Source organism: Prionailurus viverrinus, chromosome C2 (assembly GCF_022837055.1).
Source record: "Prionailurus viverrinus isolate Anna chromosome C2, UM_Priviv_1.0, whole genome shotgun sequence".
NCBI lineage: Eukaryota > Metazoa > Chordata > Mammalia > Carnivora > Felidae > Prionailurus > Prionailurus viverrinus.
The window spans coordinates 86150473-86169807 of NC_062569.1; the positions used below are offsets into that span (position 1 = coordinate 86150473).

A 19335-nucleotide genomic window follows, 5' to 3' on the forward strand; every position below is an offset into this window, starting at 1 on the left:
GCTTAACAAGATAACTGCTTTCAAAATCAATACAGAAAATTCAATTTTATTCTAGTATGTAACAAAAGTAAACAGTGAGAAAAGAAATTTTTAAAAGATAGCATTTACAATAACATATGCCATATAAGTATCTAGGAATAAATTTGACAAAAGATGTACAAGAAAATATCAAACTTTACGAAGGACATTAAAGAAAACTTCACTTTTAATATTTCAAGCTCAGAGATTAGAAGACACTGTAAAATAAAGATACCACTTCTCCCCCATATTGATTCATAGACCCAATGCAATCGATCAAAATCTCCAAAGCTACTGTTAAGCAAACTGAAAGTCTGCTCTTGAAATTTGTAAAAGAATGTAAAATTTAGTCAATTCACTTTTGAAACAGAGAAGATAGGAGGTTTGCTTTGTCAGATATCAAGATATACCATTAAGCTACAATACTTAAAGGCAGCATAGTACTGCCACAATTAAGACAAAAAGGCCAAAGAAAAGAATTAAGAGCTCAAAATAGAACTCACATGTATGCAAACATAATGTAAAACAGAGGATATAACAGAGTAATAGGAAAAGAACAAATTTTTTAATAACTGATTCTCGATTATCTAGCTATCAGATTGTGAATACAAGGAAACTGGATCTCTACTCACACCACACATAAACACCCAATTACAGATGGATTTAAGGTCTAAACATAAAAGGCAAATCTATAAACACTTAGGTTATACACCAACAGACACAGGGGAAGGTGCCTGAGTTCATTAATGACTAAAGCATAAATTAAAACCACAATGAGATGTCAGTATCTACCCACCAAAATTAGCAAAAATTAAAAACTCTCACAATACCATGGGGTGGCAAGGAGCCCTGAGAACTCTCACACAGTGCTGCCTGCCAGGAATAGTAACAGCATTTTGAAAAGTGATTTAGCATTATCTACTAATGCTGAACATATATATGCCCTCTGAACCAGCAGTTCTACTCCTAGGTATAAATCCATCAGGAATATGTACAGATAACCAAAAGGCATGTACATGAATGTGCATGGAATCACTGTTTCTTTAATTGATCAATTTCAATTCTTGAAAAATCTAAATAGCTACATTAGATACACTTTTCCCTTAATTTTTAGGTGACTGAATCTTTTTACCTTTTTTTTTTTTTTTTTTTTTTACCTGTAATGCAGCCTTGTGTCAGCATTTAAGGGCAGAAAAAAGCAAAAATAGCATTACTTTCTTCAAAGTAAAGCAGCAATTGACTATTATTTGAAATCAAGCAAATTAGTCTTAAATAATCTATTGCTTTTGTACATCACTGAGCTATGTGCACAGGGAGAGATATTAAAAGATATGTAATATTCATTAAATAATTCCGTTTAACCAAATAGTCACAAGTTTCTACAAGTATCATGACCTCTCATTTGAATTAGACACGACTGGTTCCAATTTTTAATAATCTTTCCATGGTAATACCATTAAAACAAGTTACACAGCCCAAAGTGAGTCTAACTTTAAACAAAACACAGAGTTAGCCTTACCTGAGTATAACTGGAAGGAACTAAGTTAAACATGGTTTGGTAGAAAATCTTTCCCTTAATAAATAATGTTTCTCTTTGAATGAATATTAATAACCCATCACCAAAATATTTTCCTTACTTATATTACTGACATCACTTTAATTTTTTTCCACTGACATCTTTTATGTCAAATCTAGTTCACTGGTATTTTAAATTCTAAAGAAACCATAACAAAAGTTGATTTGACTTAATATCATAGGAACAGATTTCTTAAAGCAATGCTAGAAGGCATATTTTTTTAGGGGAACGTACAAACACAGTGTCCCTCACCACAAATTATACAGTAGAGTTTCCCACATTAGGGGAAATAGCAAGGGTCAGCACATCTGGAGTCAATGGAAAAGCCTTGCCCTAGAAAAACCACCTTTGTGATCATGATATCTCCCCTGCCAGGTAAGTACAGAAGGCATCTTGTCATATACTTGTATTATTAGATTCAACCTCCAATTCTCTCCTTTTATTTTCAGATTACCACCCAAAAATATCACTGACTATATAAGATAAAATTATTGAGTTCCAAGTTAGTTGTATCCAAAGTTCTCCACACACAAAAATAAAAATGTGTCATATTTAAATTTACATTTTTAAAAACATTTTTTTCAAGTATTAATTTAGCTAAGCTTAGGCATATTGACAAGAAATGCGTGTAAAATTCCAATATCACCTGAGGGAGGGCAAGTGCTGCCTTGGAGTAACTACAGCTGTAAAGTCTACAATACCAAACATACATGTTGATACCAAGATGTTTTCCATCCCCACCCCACCCCCAACTCCCTCCATCCCCCACCCCACTCATTCTCATTCACAGGCTTTACAGGGATTGGTGATATCCTAACTGAAATTGTAAATATCAGTTTAAATTCTAAGGGCCATTTTTTAGTTAAGGTCCTAAGAGACTGATGTTTTTGCAAACTGGTTCAAGAGCACAGCTTTCAAATATTTTAAAAGAATAATAAAATACATGCCTGACCATCTAAAAACTTTTTACTTTTCACCAAAAAATGAGGAATTTACCCAATTTAATTACTACAGCAACTCATAAGATTTGTTGCAACATGATAGTATCTTGCTGAAACCAGTAACTGAACAGTTGTACAAAATAGGAATTCCTCTCCTTGAACTTTTCTCTTCAAGTACCTTTTGTTGAATGGTGGAATGTTTTTGCTCCATCTCTCTTTTCTCCTTTGCTGCATCTACAACCAGTCGATCCAACTATAAAGGGGGAAAGAGAGAAAATTATAGAGACTTAAAAATTAAAAAAAAAAAAAGGTATGATCATTTTTCAAAAACATACTCTATCTAAGTCCATTTAAGTTTCTTTAAAAAAGCATTTTGGCTGCAACTTTAAAATGGAACGTCTTTCTTTTCTGGTATCAAATCCTTTTTGAGAAGGTCTATAACTCCTCCAGGAAAAACATTTCTAAGAACAGTTGTGGTGCTAAGCAAACGTGACAGGCGGCCTTGTCGAGGGCACAACAGGGATAACATGAACTCCCGGAATAAGGAAGAGGACTCTAGCTGAAGTTGCCTGCGGACCCACCTAGCAATTGCAGTAGTCAGAATCAAAGAAACAAAGAAGACGCAGTGGTGATTTGTTTTCCCTGAACAGCAAAGAGTAGCAGCTAAGCTAGGGTGGGCCAACTCTCACAAGTTCAACAGAACACATACTTCCAATCACTCAAAACGCTTCATGTTTTCAAGTTGGCTTCTTAATGTTATCATCAAATCTAAAAGGCTTAAAAAACAAACAAACAAAAATCTCACCAGATAAAAGAGAAAGCTAAATAATAATTTTTAAAAACAGTAATAATAATAAAATAGTAATCACTCATATGGTCAGGGCATAAAATCACCATTGTTTAACATTCTTTTTTAAAAGCCCAAAAAACTTATGAAATCATAAAATCTCATTTCCTTCTTGTTCCTCTCCATCAGAAAAGATGATTTTCCAGTATCATGACAAATGCCCTGGCTTCTTGAACTACTCTGCTGGAATAACAAACAACTGGGTCATAAAATATTATGTGAGTTTACTCTCCTAGACTGTGATGTATGTCATTTCATCTTCAAACCCCCATACCTCTAACTGATTCATGTGGGGTAAAAGAAAAAATAAAAATGTAAATATCAACAGGAATAAGGAGAAAGATAAAGTATTAAATGTCCAAATGTTTTCATTGATATCCTTTAGAAACAAAATTGAAAAAAGCCTTTGTAAAAAAAAAAAAACTACTTGATTCTTTATTCACTCTCTATTACACATGATTTTTATTTTCCTGCCAGAGAATGATTCTGACCACACAATTTTTTTTAATTAAAAAAAATATACTTTTTTAAAGTTTTTCTTTAAATCCCAGTTAACATACAGTGGAATACTAGTTTCAGGTGTACAACTGGCCATAGAATCTTTTTTTTTTTTTAATTTGAGAAAGGGAGAGCACACACAAGCAGGGGAGAGAGGCGGAGGGAGAGAGAATCTTTTTAAAAAAAATTTTTTTTTTAACGTTTTATTTAGTTTTGAGACAGAGAGAGACAGAGCATTTACGGGGGAGGGGCAGAGAGAGAGGGAGACACAGAATCAGAAGCAGGCTCCAGGCTCTGAGCCATCAGCCCAGAGCCCGACGCGGGGCTCGAACTCACGGACCGCGAGATCGTGACCTGAGCTGAAGTCGGACGCTTAACCGACTGAGCCACCCAGGCGCCCCGAGAGAGAGAATCTTAAACAGGCTCCATGCTCTGCACAAAGCCCAATGTGGGCCTCAATCCCACGACTGTGGGGTCATGACTTGAGCCGAAATCAAGAGTTGGACACTCGACTGACTGAGCCACTCAGACGCCCCCATACAATCTTAATTATCACTAAATATTAATAAAAACCAAAAGAAAACACACTGAAACAGAACTATCACTACTATACATATTTGATTTAGATGGCAACTATACTACTGCACTTGAGGATCTAATGCATACACGCCTTGGTGACATGTAACATTGATTCGACGTGTAAGGCTGGTACATGTTGCACTAGTCAAATGCCCTCAACATTTTCTTATACTGAATGAATAAAATAACCATTATACCATGGTTTTATAGACTTTAATTGATGGCATATAATATTATTCATTCACTCAGACTGAAGTGAGGTACAAAGTAGACCCTAAGATTCAACTAATACTTGTAAACTTGTGTGAGTGTAACTTCCACAATAGTACTGCAATGCAAGTGATGGTTTTCTGCCTGTCGGACTGGCAGTAAACGCCTCTGCTACAACCCACCCCACTGCTATTACAGCAGAAAGGGGAAAAATTCACCTCTCTCTGTTGGAGGAGAAATATAAAGGAAAAAAAAAATCTTTTCACATGGTGGAGGGTTGGAGGAAGTACGAGCTGAGGAGATGTGAAGACTGACAGTCCTGTCTCCTACGTGCTCAGACTATATCAGGAAGAGAGAGTTTGGAGCACAGCAGGTGTGTCCCATGCTTCTATTAGTGATGGACATTAGAAGTTTCACAGGTGCCTATTACTAGCCAGGTGCCCCCAATCCTGTGTCTGGAATCCCTTCTACTCCTACCACATCAGATATCATCACTTCTCTTTCTACTTTTCAACTTCTTCCATTTCCATCTACTTGTATATAGGTGGAAATCCTACTACCTTAAAATAAAACCTTCCTCAAACTTACAGTCCCCTCTAGCTACTACCTTCTCCCTCCTTTTCCTTCACAACACAACTTCTGGAAAAATATTCCGTTCTTCACTTGTCCATTTCATATTCATTACTACCCACTGTAGTTTAGTTCTGCCACTCAGACCCTCTACTCTCGCAGAGGTAACAAATAACCTTCTTGCTGCTAGACGCAATAGCCCTAGGTTTACTGGACCTTTTTTCCAATATTTGTACTGACAACCACCCCCTCGTTTTAGAGATGTTCTTTACTTGGCCTGTGCTACCACCGTCTCTTGGGTTCCCACCTCCTCTCTCATCTATGTTCTCATGGAGCTCTCATACTTAACTATCCCTTTAAAATATGCCATTCTTGGGGCACCTGGGTGGCTCAGTCAATTAGGCATCCAACTTTGGCTCAGGTCATGATCTCATGGTTCATGGGTTTGAGCCTCATGTCGGACTCTGTGCTGACAGCTCAGAGACTGGAACCTGCTTTGGATTCTGTGTCTCCCTCTCTCTCTGCCCCTGCCCAGCTTGCACTCTGTCTCTTTATCTCTCTCAAAAATAAATTAAGACATAAAAAATAAAATAAAATAAATATGTCATTCTTAGGGCCCTGTTTGAAGCCAGATTCTCTTTTCACTCTATACTAGCAGCCCTTGACCGTAACATCTTTAAGCATACTGTTCTAGCACTTACATTTTTCAAAACTATCTTTTGAAATACAAAAAGGATTTTGAGATACTTATTAACTCTCCTTGGGTCAATTCACCCACTATTGTGGTTACAATTAGCAATTATATGCTACTGCCTCCTTTAATCTAGGTTTTGGTGTTTTGTTTTTTTGGGTTTTTTTTGTTTTTATGAGCTCCAGATATATTCACTTAGATGTCCTATCCTCAAAATTCAACACATTTAAACCTCAACTCATCATGTCCCTCTACCTTCAAATTGGCTATATCTTAAATATCCCTCAAGTCTATTTATTTCTATTACTACATGTTCCTAGTTCCAGATGTAGTCATCTCATAACTGAATTATAAAAAGAAAATCCTAACGGACCACCTCCAACCAGGCTATATTTTCCACTAGACTCCATATAGACACCAAAGCTACATGAAAAGTCATGTGAGAACTGAGAGGGGGAAACAGCAAAACTGAAATTAATAAATGTCTAAAATATATAATTATTTAAACTATTCAACTGCAATCCAACTTAATTTTTTTATAAATTATATTTCATGTAGGATGAGGGTGCAACATAAAATTTAACAGAATGTGGGAAGTACCTAGCTTAGGAAACTCTTGCCTTTCTCCCATGTCTGGGTTACATGTTCCATCTGTATGTTCCTATAACTCTTTCATCCTTTGCTATGTATAGAGACAGCTAGCTGTTTCCCAATAACCATTCTTTCTTTCTTAATACAACCCCCAAATTCTAGTAGGTCACATGATTATCTGGCATTAAATCTGTATCCCCTATCTTTCCTTGCAGCTAGTGTGACATTAGGATGTACACAGAAGTGACCTCTACAATTTCCAGGAGATATTCATAAAAAGAGAGAATGCATCTTTCTTTCTCCTCTCCTCTTTCCTGTTAGCTAGAATGTAGGTATGGTGACTAAAGCTTGATCAGCCACTTTGAACCATGAGATAGGATCAAAAAATATAATAAGCCTGCATCCCTGCAAATCAAGCGACCACGATACCAGGACTCTGACTTGACATAGGAGAAATAATACTCCATGCTGTTGAAGCTACCATTATTTTCAGGCTTCTAACACATGCAAACAAGCCTAGTCTCAATGTATATTCCCAGACAGGGCACTTAGCACAAAAAGTAATAATAGTCTGGTGACATGTTGGTTTCCTCCAATAGATTAAGTTCTACTTAAGTCTACGTAAGTCTACTTAGAGTTAGGGAACAGTATGGCAACTCATGGCATATGCTCTGCATACCATCCCAACACACACACACACACACACACACACACACACAGTATTTACTTTTGGTCCATGAATGCAATTCTCGTTATGCTCTTACCTTTTCCTCATTTTCCTAAATTCTATTTTTCATCCTTAACCCCCTGCCCTCAAAAGGTAATACGAACCTATTGGGGGGGGGGGGGGAATCACCCAAAAGTTGGTACTAATGAATCCAGAAAGCTCACCAATCAACAAAAAAGAATGTCCCAAAACAAATTAATATAAAGTTCTGCTCAGTTATCAAAAATAATTTGAATACAATGAAATTTCTATATAATACTGTTATACATATATACAATTCACATGTGTGTATGTATAAAATGAAAAAGTTCCCAAGAGTTCCTTAATCTTAAGATTCTAAAAATTTTATTATTCAAAATAGCAAAATATACATTTTTTGCAAAATAAAAAAGGAGCTCTAACTTCAAATGAAAAATCAGTAGGATTTTTTAATTATCCAAATGTAAGATATGAAAAATAAACTGAGCCACATATACTATGAAACACTTTGTTTTTAAATTTTCTTTTCAACACCCTCATATACTATCTGTAACACTTTTTAAAAATTTTTTTATGTTTCTTTTTTTTTGAGAGAAAGAGAGAGAGAGAGAGCAAGGGAGGGACAGAGAGAGAGGGAGGGAGAGAAAAATCCCAAGCAGGTTTCACATTATCAGCGCAGAGCCCAATGTGGGGTTCGAACCCACGAACCATGAGATGACCTGCGACAAAATCAAGAGTCAGATGCTTAACCCACTGAGCCACCCAGGTGCCCCAACAGCATAGTTTTAACTTTAATCTTATTTTTGGTTATACACATTTAACCCACACATAAATCATCTGTAGCATCAAACTTCTTTATTAAATAAATGTCATATTTCCCAAAATGCTAAATTTCTTTAAAAGTACAGATCTCAGAGCAAAGGCATCAAAAGAAAAGAAAAAAGAAAAAAAAAGTGGGACTTTATCAAACCAAAAAACTTCTGCAAAGGAAACTATCAACAAAATGAAAAGACAACCTACTGAATGGCAAAATATATTTGCAAATCATATATCTGATATAAATGTCCAAAATATATAAGAATCCATACAACACAATAGCAAAAAGACAAACACTCTGATTTAAAAATGGGCAGAGGATCTGAGGGGACATTTCTCCAAAGAAGACATACAGATGGCCAAAAGGTATATGAAAAGGTGCTCAACATCACTAATCATCATGAAAATGCCAATCAAAACCACAATAAGATAGCACCTCATGCCTGTCAAAATGGCTGTCATCAAAAAGACAAGAAATAAAAAATGTTGATAAGGATGAAGAGAAAAGTGCACTGCTGGTGGGAATATAAACTGGTGCAGCACTATGGAAAACAGTATGGAGGTTCCTCAAAAAATTAAAAGCAGAACTACCATATGTAGAAGAAGCAATGCCTCTTCTGGATATGTACCCAAAGTAAACAAAGACACTCATTTGAAAAAATATCTGCATCACTATGTTCACCACAGCATTATTTACAATAGCCAAGACATGGAAACCCCCTAAGTGTCCATCAATAGAAGAATAAGGGAAATGTGGTGTATATATACACAAGGGAATACTATTCAGCCATTTTTTTAAAAAAAGGAAATTCTATCATTTGCAACAACACAGATGGACCTTGAGGGCATTATGCTAAGTGAAGTAAGTCAACAGAGAAAGATAAATACCATATGATCCTACTTATATATTAATCTAAAAAAAAAAAAAACAAAACCTCACAAGATACAACAGACTGGCAGAGGTTGGGGAGGGGGCCGAGTAGACAAAATGGGTGAATGGGGTCAAAAGGTAGTCCTGGAAATGTAATGTACAGCATGGTGACTATAGTTAACACTACTGTATTGTATGTTGAAAGTTGCTTAAGAGTAATCTAAAAGTTCTGATCACAAGAAAAAAAAATTGTAACTAACTGGAGTTATAGATGTTAACTAGACTTTTGAGATGGTCATTTAACCTATATGTATATGTATATGTATATGTATACACACACACACACACACACACACACACACACACACCTCAAATTATTTTATATAGCTGAAACTAATGCAATATTGTATGTCAATTATATCTCAATTAAAAAAAAAATACACAGATATCAGGGGTGCCTGGGTGGCTCAGTCAGTTGAGCGTCCAACTCCGGCACAGATCATGATCTTATTCTTCCTGAGCTCGAGCCCCAGGTCAGGTTTGCTGCTGTCAGTGCAGAGCCTGCTTTGGATCCTCTGTCCTCCTCTCTCTGCCCCTCCCCAACTCTCATGTACACATGTGCTGTCTCTCTCTCAAAAATAATAAACATTTTTTAAAAATACAACTATCAATGTATAATACAGAATCAAGCAATACAGTACAATATTACCTGTGCACCAAGATCCTTCATGTAAGGCCCAAGTTCACTGAATAGATCATATCCTTGATGGAAGAAGGCCAAATGGGCATACATAAAAGATAACATCTAATAAAAGAAAAAAAAGATTAGCATTTTAAAATCAATTCTTAGATAAATACTCTGAATTTTTTTAAAAATCTTGATCTTACCTAATGTTTAAAAATTATTCCTTTAGAGCCCAAAATATCAAACCTATTTAAAATTGAAATTGGGTCATTTTTCTTAAGAGTATTTCAGAAATATATGTGAAGTGAGAATAAATTTTATTTAAAAGAAATCTCCAAGTGGTTTAAAAATTTAACAATGCCCCAAATTTTAGTTGTTTAGATTATATCCAGATGATCAAGAGTCATATAGTAATAATTTAAAGAATCAAGTATTCAATACTTTCACCATCTTCCCAAGTGCATTATAAAATATCTATGTGCCTTTCAACCAAATTCACTGGCAAAACTTTAAATTGCAAATAAAACATTAAAAGATTAGAATGGGAAATATGAAGCTCTCAAAATAAAACAATCACACTTTGGGGCGCCTGGGTGGCGCAGTCGGTTAAGCGTCCGACTTCAGCCAGGTCACGATCTCGCTGTCCGTGAGTTCCAGCCCCGCGTCAGGCTCTGGGCTGATGGCTCGGAGCCTGGAGCCTGTTTCCGATTCTGTGTCTCCCTCTCTCTCTGCCCCTCCCCCGTTCATGCTTTGTCTCTCTCTGTCCCAAAAATAAATAAAAAATGTTGAAAAAAAATTAAAAAAAAAAAAAAAACAATCACACTTTATAACCTGCTAGGATCACTAAGCACAACCCAAAGCAGGGAATGCTAATTTTTTTTCTCAAGATACTTAAAGGAGTCAACAGACTTTGCCAATATGGAGGTTTCTGAATATTCATTCCCAATATACAAATATGTTGCTAATGGGTTAAGATTTTTTCCAGGTTTTCCTATATTTTACCTATTTGTGAAAGAAAAATCATCTTTATTTTTATTTACTGTTTTTATATGGGAAGAAATTTAATTCAATTACAATACTGAAAGAATCCTTCAAGCATCCCTCTATGTTAGCAAGATGAGGCATCTATTTAATTTTCTGAAACCTAAAATAGGTCATAAGGTCTTTAACATTCAAGAATGCTTCAAAGAATTTTTTTTTAAGAGAAAAGTCAATTAAATAAAACAAACACACAAGGACAAAGCTCAATAAAAGATTATTCTGGAATTAGGTAACAGTAATTATGCAACTTTATGAATATAATAAAAAACAATTATATAAAAAAGAGGGTGAAAGATTAATAGCTACAACTACATAAAACATGCCTACACAGCAAAACACATAAGCCTATTGAAAGATTAGTGATAAAACTAGAAAAATACAATGGCAAAGGGTAAATAGTCTTAAAATATAAGACATGTTACAAATCAGTATGAAAAAGATGAACACTCCAACAACAACAACAACAACAACAACAAAAGAGAAAACATAAGAGGCCAAAAAATATACAGAAAAAAATTCAAACTCATACACATTTAATACAAACTCATTTGTAGTAAAGAAATGCAAAACTGAACAATGACATGACATTTTCTATCTACCAAATTATAGGTAGAGTGGAAGAAACTAATACCCAGTGTTAGTAATATAGTTCACTTTCACACACTACTAGTGGAAATGTTGTGTAAGTCTTAAAATTTAACATTATTTTTTAAAAATTTTAATAAATGATTAAACCCTTTGGCTCTTAGCCAAATCTCTTGTCATAATATATCCTAAGGAAATTACGATAATAAGTCATATTGTTTATCAGAATGACCACTAGAATATTTTTAAAGTCAAAAACATGGAAATTACTTTAAAATCCATTAATGGATAAAATTAATTTATGGCATATTCAAGATCAGCAAACTATGACCTGCAAACTATATCCAGCCCCATCATATGTTCTTGGATGGCCTATGAGCTAATGTGGTATTTACATTTATTAATGGTTGAAAGAAAATGAAAAGATGGCATGAAATTCATTACAGGTGAAAATTGTATGAAATTCAAATTTCCATGTCTATAAGAAAAATGTTTTATTAAAACACAGCCATTCTATTCATTTACATATTATCTATGGGCTGCTTTGTCTCTCTCTCTCTATTTCAGAGAGCACACCGCAGGGGAGAGGGTTTGGGGGGGGGGGTGGGGAGAGCGGGAGAGGGGGAGAGGGAGAGAGGGAGAGAGGGAGGGAGGGAGGGAGAGAGAGAGAGAGAGAGACAGAGAGAGAGAGACAGAGAGAGAGAGGGAAAGAGAGAGAATCTTAAGCAGACTCCACACTCAGCATGGAGGGCTCGATCCCAAGACCCTGGGATCATGACCTGAGCCAAAATCAAGAGTCGAACACTCAACTGACTGAGCCACCCTGGCGCCCTTATGGTTACTTTCTCATTACAGCATACAGTTAAGTAATTACAACACAGACCACATGGCCCACAAGACCTAACATAGTCACTACTTGGCCCTTCACAAAAAAAGGTTGCCTACCCCTAATATATCCACATGGTGGAATTCTATTTCACCACAAAAGTCATTGTTAAATAAAAAATATTTAATGACATCTAATGACTTTAGTGTTACTATTGAGAAAAGAAAGTTACAAAACATATGTAGCAATGATTCTTATTTTGTTTAAAAAAAAAAATTAAAAGCCATTTAGGGGGCGCCTAGGTGGCTCAGCCAGTTGAGCATCCGACTTCAGCTCAGGTCATGGTCTCACAGTTCGTGAGTTCAAGCCCCGCATCAGGCTCTGTGTTAACAGCTCAGAGCCTGGAGTCTGCTTCAGATTCTGTATATCTCTCTCTCTCCCACTCCCCTGCTCATGCTCTGTCAAAAATAAGTAAATGTTGGGGCACCTGGGTGGTTCAGTCGGTTAAGCGGCCGACTTCGGCTCAGGTCATGATCTCACAGTCCGTGAGTTCGAGCCCTGCGTCAGGCTCTGTGCTGACAGCTCAGAGCCTGGAGCCTGTTTTGGATTCTGTGTCTCCCTTTCTCTGACCCTCCCCCGTTCATGCTCTGTCTCTCTCTGTCTCAAAAATAAATAAACATTAAAAAAAATTTTTTTTAAATAAGTAAATGTTTAAGAAAAAAATTTTTTAATTAAAAGCCATTTTAGAATACACATATACACATTCACATACATACATGCACACAGAAAGAGAGGAAAAAAGATACAGATATATGCCAAGATAATAACAGTTGGTAGTAAGATTTATAAGTATTTTAATTCTTTTCTTCATACATTTCAGTTTTCAATTTTCTACAATTAACATACATTACTCTCAGTCTGGAAAAGGAAGTGGAAGTAAAGAGCAAGTACAACGTACTTACCTGTAAGCACTATCATAAATATAGAATTTAGGAAAAAGCTTGGTGGGGACAAGGGTCAAAGCAATTTAAGTATACCCTTTCAGGGGAAAAGAAAAATAAAACACTTCAGTGAACAAAGAGAGGAAAAATTATTTCTAAGATTCTCGAAATATGAAAAAGTTCAATGCCATACCACTACCACCCCCTGCCCACTTCCTTGATAGCTTTAAGACCAAAAATGGTCACATAAAAAAAAAAATCACTTTCTCTATGGGTATAGTGTCTCAGGGAAAAAAATTATTCTCAAATTTCATCCCATTTATTTTCCAACTGCACTCCAAAGAACAAACCAAAAGGCTGATACATCATCAATAATCCTAAGGAAAAATTCTCTAAATGATACTATTTATGCATGCCCTGAATCTGAAATATTTAAACATCTACACTAAGGAGCTCGCAGTGTGTTAAGAGAGGAGATACACATAAATAACTATAACGTGAAGGAGACAAAAAAGTGGTTAAGTGGCATATGAGAAATACAAAAAGATCTGTAAAGATTAATTATGAACCTGGAATAAATATATTTACATATATATACACACAAACATTTGATGCTGCTTAAATGCTTACATATGTGCATTCAGATCATACCAAAATATTTAAAATATCATTTCAATAAATATCTTACTGATTTTAGGATTTCTGATCTTCGTTTTGATTGAAGGACATTAATCTGAGGGAAAACACAGTTGGTTAATCACCCAGTTTTTACTTTAAAAACTAATCTACAGTGCAATATTGTAAAATTTGCTTATTCTGAAGTTTAATACTTTTCCAGAAAAGTAAATAAAAACAAAGTTCAAGGTTTTTACCCTTTGACCTGCGTTTTGCAAAAACAGTTAAGACAAACATACCAATGAAACTGTCATCCATTTCAGTTCAAAGAAAAACTGGTCATGCTTAAGCCATAAATACTGTAATGATAAAACTATCACTTTGACAGACCTTTGAATTTCTCAGAATTCCATCTTTTCCCTGTCCTCCTCATCTAACTGTCCATCCAGACCCTTCAACATGTATCTGCAATACAAATCCTCACTACTTTTACCACCACTACCAACCATCATCCTATCTTTTCTAGACTGCTGCAATGGCCTATGAACTAGTCTCTCTATACTTGACTCTCTACAATCCATTCTCCACACAGCAAGCAGAGTGATCTTTTCAAAATATAAATAAGATTATGCTATGTCCAACTTAAAACCTTCCAACTTCCTTCTATCACCTACATGGCCCTTTGTGATGATTGCCTCTCTAACCTAGCTTTCTACTACTTGCCCCTTTCTGTGCTGCAACTACAATCCAAAACTACTTCCACCTCAACACCTTCAAACTAGCTGCTCTGTCTTCATGTCATGATTTTCTGCCCAGACATGAGGACACCTCTTACTAATCAGGCCCCAGCTTAAATACTATCTCCTCAAAAACGTCCAAGGTAGGCCCTATATACTAGAGTTGGTATACTCTCTAGTATATCAACCTATTTATTTTCTTCACAGCATTCATAACTACCTTATATTTTCTTATTTACCTATGTCTTACTCCCAGCTACATTCCCCAAGTAGTACGTAGCTAGGACTCAATAAATATTTGTTAAATAAATTAATGGACCTTAAATATTTTAAGTAGACTAAACTTACTAAAAGACCAGTAAATTATGAAAGTTACCTTTGTAGTATCTCTCCCATCTCTAGATAATTCTTAACAAGTATTTTATTTCTATCTGTTACATATCAGCTTAATGAAATTAAATGTTTATACAAAAAAAGAATCATTCATTTTTTGCTATCATTGTCAAAAGATTTACAGAATATCTTCCTTTTTAATATGTTCTTCTGCCTGTTGTCTTATAAGATAATTTTAAAGCACTGATCGCAAAACAAAACCACACCAAGAAAAATCCAAATAACTACACTTAACTAACCACTAATTTCCTTTGTACGTGTTTCAAGGCCCATTCAGTTTTGAGAACTAAAATATTAACTTTCAAATGCTCTAAATAAAAGCAGGGGCTGCAGATAACCTATTATTCAAACTTTGAAAAATACCAAACAAAAGTGCCTCTCTTCTATGTATTTTTTTTCTGTTTGGCAACAAAAAACAGCATTTACTTGAAAAAAAAGTAAAATCACGTATTTAAGGAAGCTAAAGCATGATAAACTTTATAAATTTGGATATTTATTACTTACTATGCCCTAAAATCACCACTTAGGCCATATAATTAAATGACACAACAGTTCTCATAAGAAAAATCAAATAATGCAATAGCTATAGAGGAAGCAAGGGTCCTAATGTGAAACTATTTGGATGAACACCACAGAAAATGGAAAATTTATTTTCCAACCACTGGACTAGAGGGAAGGAACACAACCTAGGAATAAAAGACACAGAAATAAATAATTACAATACATGCAAGTAAGTGCTCTAACAGCAATGTGCATGACAATATTATGGCAGCACAGTGGAAGCAGAGGCAAGAATGATTCATTTTGCCTGGACATGTTTGAGTAACTGACCACAGAACAGAGAATAAACTAGTAATGGAGCACATAAAAGCAATGCAAGCAAGACCAGTTTTATGAGAACATCTTAAAAGTCTAGATAAGAAATAATAAAGTGCTACAGCAAGGGTCATCAGAAAGAACAGACTTAAGAGATTCACAGAACTTTATAAGGCAGTTTTGGCTGTTAGGTATAGCAGCTGAGAATGAGAATATCTGGTGTAACAACTCTCCACAGGAACTTCTAGGATTGAGCAAAAGGGTGTCACCATTCAAGTTAGGTAAGGGCAAAAAGACGCCACCTGGAAGAAGACAGTTTTCAGTTGTGAATACAAAAAGAAAGAGGGGCGTCGGACAAAAATAACTTTTGTCATCTGTACTTAGTGGTAATTCAAGCAAAGAGCATGAGATTATCAGGAAAATCAAAAGGTCAGAAAAGAACAGAACCAAAGATGTAAACCTGAAAAAGAGGTTGAAAAGGTAGGCAAAGGAGAGAAGCTCAACATGGAAACTGAAAAGCAACAGAAGTTGGGAAGATGACCCAAAGTTATTTGAAATAAATTAAGACAAAAGTATATTTCAAGAAAGAGTGTGGTCTACCATTTCAGTGAAACGCGAGAGTCAAGTTGGTTAAAAATTAAATTCTATCTAATGAGTAAGACCTTAGCATGAGCCATTTCAGTGGAATCGGATAGGAAGACAGTATTCGTATTACTGCAGAAGTGGGGTGAATGTGAGGTAGGTAATGGGAAATAGGAAATTACAGACCATGCCATTCTAGAGACTTTCATTAATAAACGGAATTCACTTCATTTTTTAAAATGTAACTTCCCACTTACTGAATAGAAAATTTTTAAAAATCTTAGTCTTTTTCTACTGTTTTGCAAAGTTATCTAAGGAGGGTTTTTTTTAATGTTTTATTTTTGAAAGAGTGTAAGTGCAAGGGGGGGAAGGGGAGGGGTAGAGAGAAAGAGGGACAGATGATCTAAAGTGGGCTCCGTGCTGACATCAGAAAGCTGGATGTAAGGCTTGAAACCACGAATGGAGAGATCATGACCTGAGCTGAAGTCGGACACTCAACTGACTGGGCCACCTAGGCACACCATCTAAGTAGTTTTTAAGCACTAGTTTGTATATGGTTACTTATGTATTTTTTTAAAGAAATGCCCTGTGATCACTATTAAGTCAACAATCTCTGAGGACTCTATTGCTGTTTTGTACAAGGAGATTTAGACAAAATAATCCCCTAAGCTTTAGAGCTTTCAACTCATGATACATAGGAAAATATCAAGTACATGTGAAACAATGTATATGTGCCTTCACTTTTCACATCTCTTGAATCCCTTTGGAGACCTATCAAATCCAAATAGATTTCAATTATACATAGGACCAGAAGATCACCAGGCAACTTACCAAGCACTGATCTCTAGTTTTAAAAAACACCACATTTTGGGGGCGCCTGGGTGGCTCAGTCGGTTGAGCATCTGACTTCGGCTCAGGTCATGATCTCACAGCTCGTGAGTCTGAGCCCCGCATCGGGCTTTGTGCTGACAGCTCGGAGCCTGGAACCTGTTTCAGATTCTGTCTCCCTCTCTCTCTGCCCCTAACCCACTCACATTCTGTCTCTGTCTCTCTCAAAAATAAATAACCATTAAAAAAATTTTTTAAACACCATATTTTTTCTCATATTTACATTATGGTAAATATGAGAACAGTGTTTCTAGAAATATTTTTCATTTGGCAACATAGTAAGCCTTAGTACTTCTAGAAGTCTACTCTAAAGAAATAATCAAAAATGTGGCAAAAGATTTATATACAAAGATGTTATTATTATTTATAATTATTGAAATCTACATTTTTCACTATTTCCAGTAAAAACTGGCAACACTATATCTGATCATCAGATACTAACTAAATTGACACAGTAATTCCACAGAATAAAATATAGCAATTAAAAATGCTTTTTACAACATTTAAAAATGAGAGAAGTATCATGTTAAGTGAAAAGGTGAAGAAATCCAAACCAAAGGTGTACACATGTACACACATAAATATATGCACAGAGATATACAGACAAGTGAAAAGTTTTCACAAAAGATCATGGTTTGATTTTAAACTCAAAGAAACATTATTAATTGTTCTTTCAATGCCATCATTCAAAAGTAAGGACGTGTTTAGTAAGCGTTTTTTGAAAACACATAATAAATATACCTGAAGTACGTAGTCGAGGGCTATATGTCGAAAACATTTTCTTGTTGCTGTCAAAATGTTTGTGGCTTCCTCAACTTCGTGCTGTTTGTTTCTTTGTACTTGAGCATTTTTTACTAATGCATTTTCTTTTTCTTCACTGACTTTTTCAAATTGCTTCTTGGCATCTTTGAATTTTCTAAGATCTCTAAAAAATAAAAATAGTGAAACTTTCATAAATCCAATTATGGGTGGTCTGCAAACCACACTTTAAGAAATATCATTCATTTTTTGTTGAGGGAAATTACTGGGTCAAGGGCATGAATATATTCTTAAAACACACACTGATACAATCCTTTGTAAAACAACTGTGTACCCGTAAAGAATAACAGTTTCCATTCAGTATTCCAAAAATCCAAAACCCTTGATTAATGATCTTAGATAAATACATGATATCCCTTCATTTTTTTCTACCAGAGAACTAGGCAAAATGACTTGAAGACAAATAATTTAAAAATGATAATAAAGTGTATGTGAAAAAGGCTTTAAACTCTTTGTTAAGAAGCCATAAATTTTCATGTATACATTCTATAAGGACATTCTGAACATCAGTCTATTATTTGCAAAGAATCTGCAAGACGTCACTAACGAAACAATAAATTCCAACCTACTAAATGGCAGTGCACTATGTTCGTGAGATCTGCCACTATCTGCAGCTTATAACATCTGCCATTTATCCTGAATACTATATCGTAACCAACGTTATCTGTAATTTTATATATTCTCAGTCAGGAATTAAAAGAGAAAAACTGATTAATGTGGGAAAGGAAAAATGTTCCTATCTAGAAAATTTTGATGTCTTTTATTTCTAGTTTCATTTTATTTCACATATAGAACGGGATGAATGTGACACAAAAGGCTCACATGTGGCAAAAAACATGCACTTTCCTGACTCATTTTCATATATTCCATTACCTTCTCTTCAAAAAAAATACCATATTAAGACAAAGGAAAACTTAGTCTCAACTATAATAACTAATAGCATTTCAATCACTTTTGGGGTCTGCTTTGATTTTGAAAGGCCATTAAATTATTTCTTTTATTTTTTAATCTTTAACAATCCTAGTTATGTATCCTGAATATAAATTTCATAATATAAATGATTCACTGAAAGGCATAAAGTCTGATTCCTTTACAGAGTAACTCAGGAAAAAATGCAATATATATTTCACAAAGCAAAAAAGCAAACAAAAACTCCAAAACTTTCAATAAATCATGGTCCATAAAATTCCTCTCAAAAGATACCAACTCCCAGATGTGATCATTCACTGGTTACTTTTCTTTTCACTGTAATTGACTTACTCTTTAACAAAGTTCTGAAGCTGTGCTTTAATTGATCTCTGAGTTTGGTCAAATAGGATCTAAAAGATAAAATGTAACATTAAACAATTAGAAAAGTAAACAAAAAAATAATTTTCACGTAGATTGGTAAATAATACATCTTTCCACTATTACTCCAATTCTAATAACACCTATATTTCTTATTGAAGACCAACTAAAAAAGTAAGGATTTAAAAAAGAAACTGAAACTGATT

General features: G+C 35.0%; 1 protein-coding gene and 1 non-coding gene across 2 annotated transcripts in view; both read right to left on the bottom strand.

Moving 5' to 3' along the window:
• The window catches only part of ACAP2 (ArfGAP with coiled-coil, ankyrin repeat and PH domains 2), a 155315-nt gene that overhangs the window by 45150 nt on the left and 90830 nt on the right, over positions 1-19335 (bottom strand). Inside the window, exons 5-9 of the mRNA XM_047874639.1 lie at positions 19103-19161; positions 17765-17948; positions 13681-13725; positions 9624-9719; positions 2714-2788 (exon numbers count right to left, since the gene is read on the bottom strand). Of these exons, the coding sequence (XP_047730595.1) occupies positions 2714-2788; positions 9624-9719; positions 13681-13725; positions 17765-17948; positions 19103-19161 (459 nt within the window). The remainder of the gene's footprint in view (positions 1-2713; positions 2789-9623; positions 9720-13680; positions 13726-17764; positions 17949-19102; positions 19162-19335) is intronic.
• On the bottom strand, positions 1816-1977 carry LOC125175901 (U1 spliceosomal RNA). The gene has a single exon (XR_007156060.1). It is a non-coding gene; the product is annotated as a U1 spliceosomal RNA (small nuclear RNA).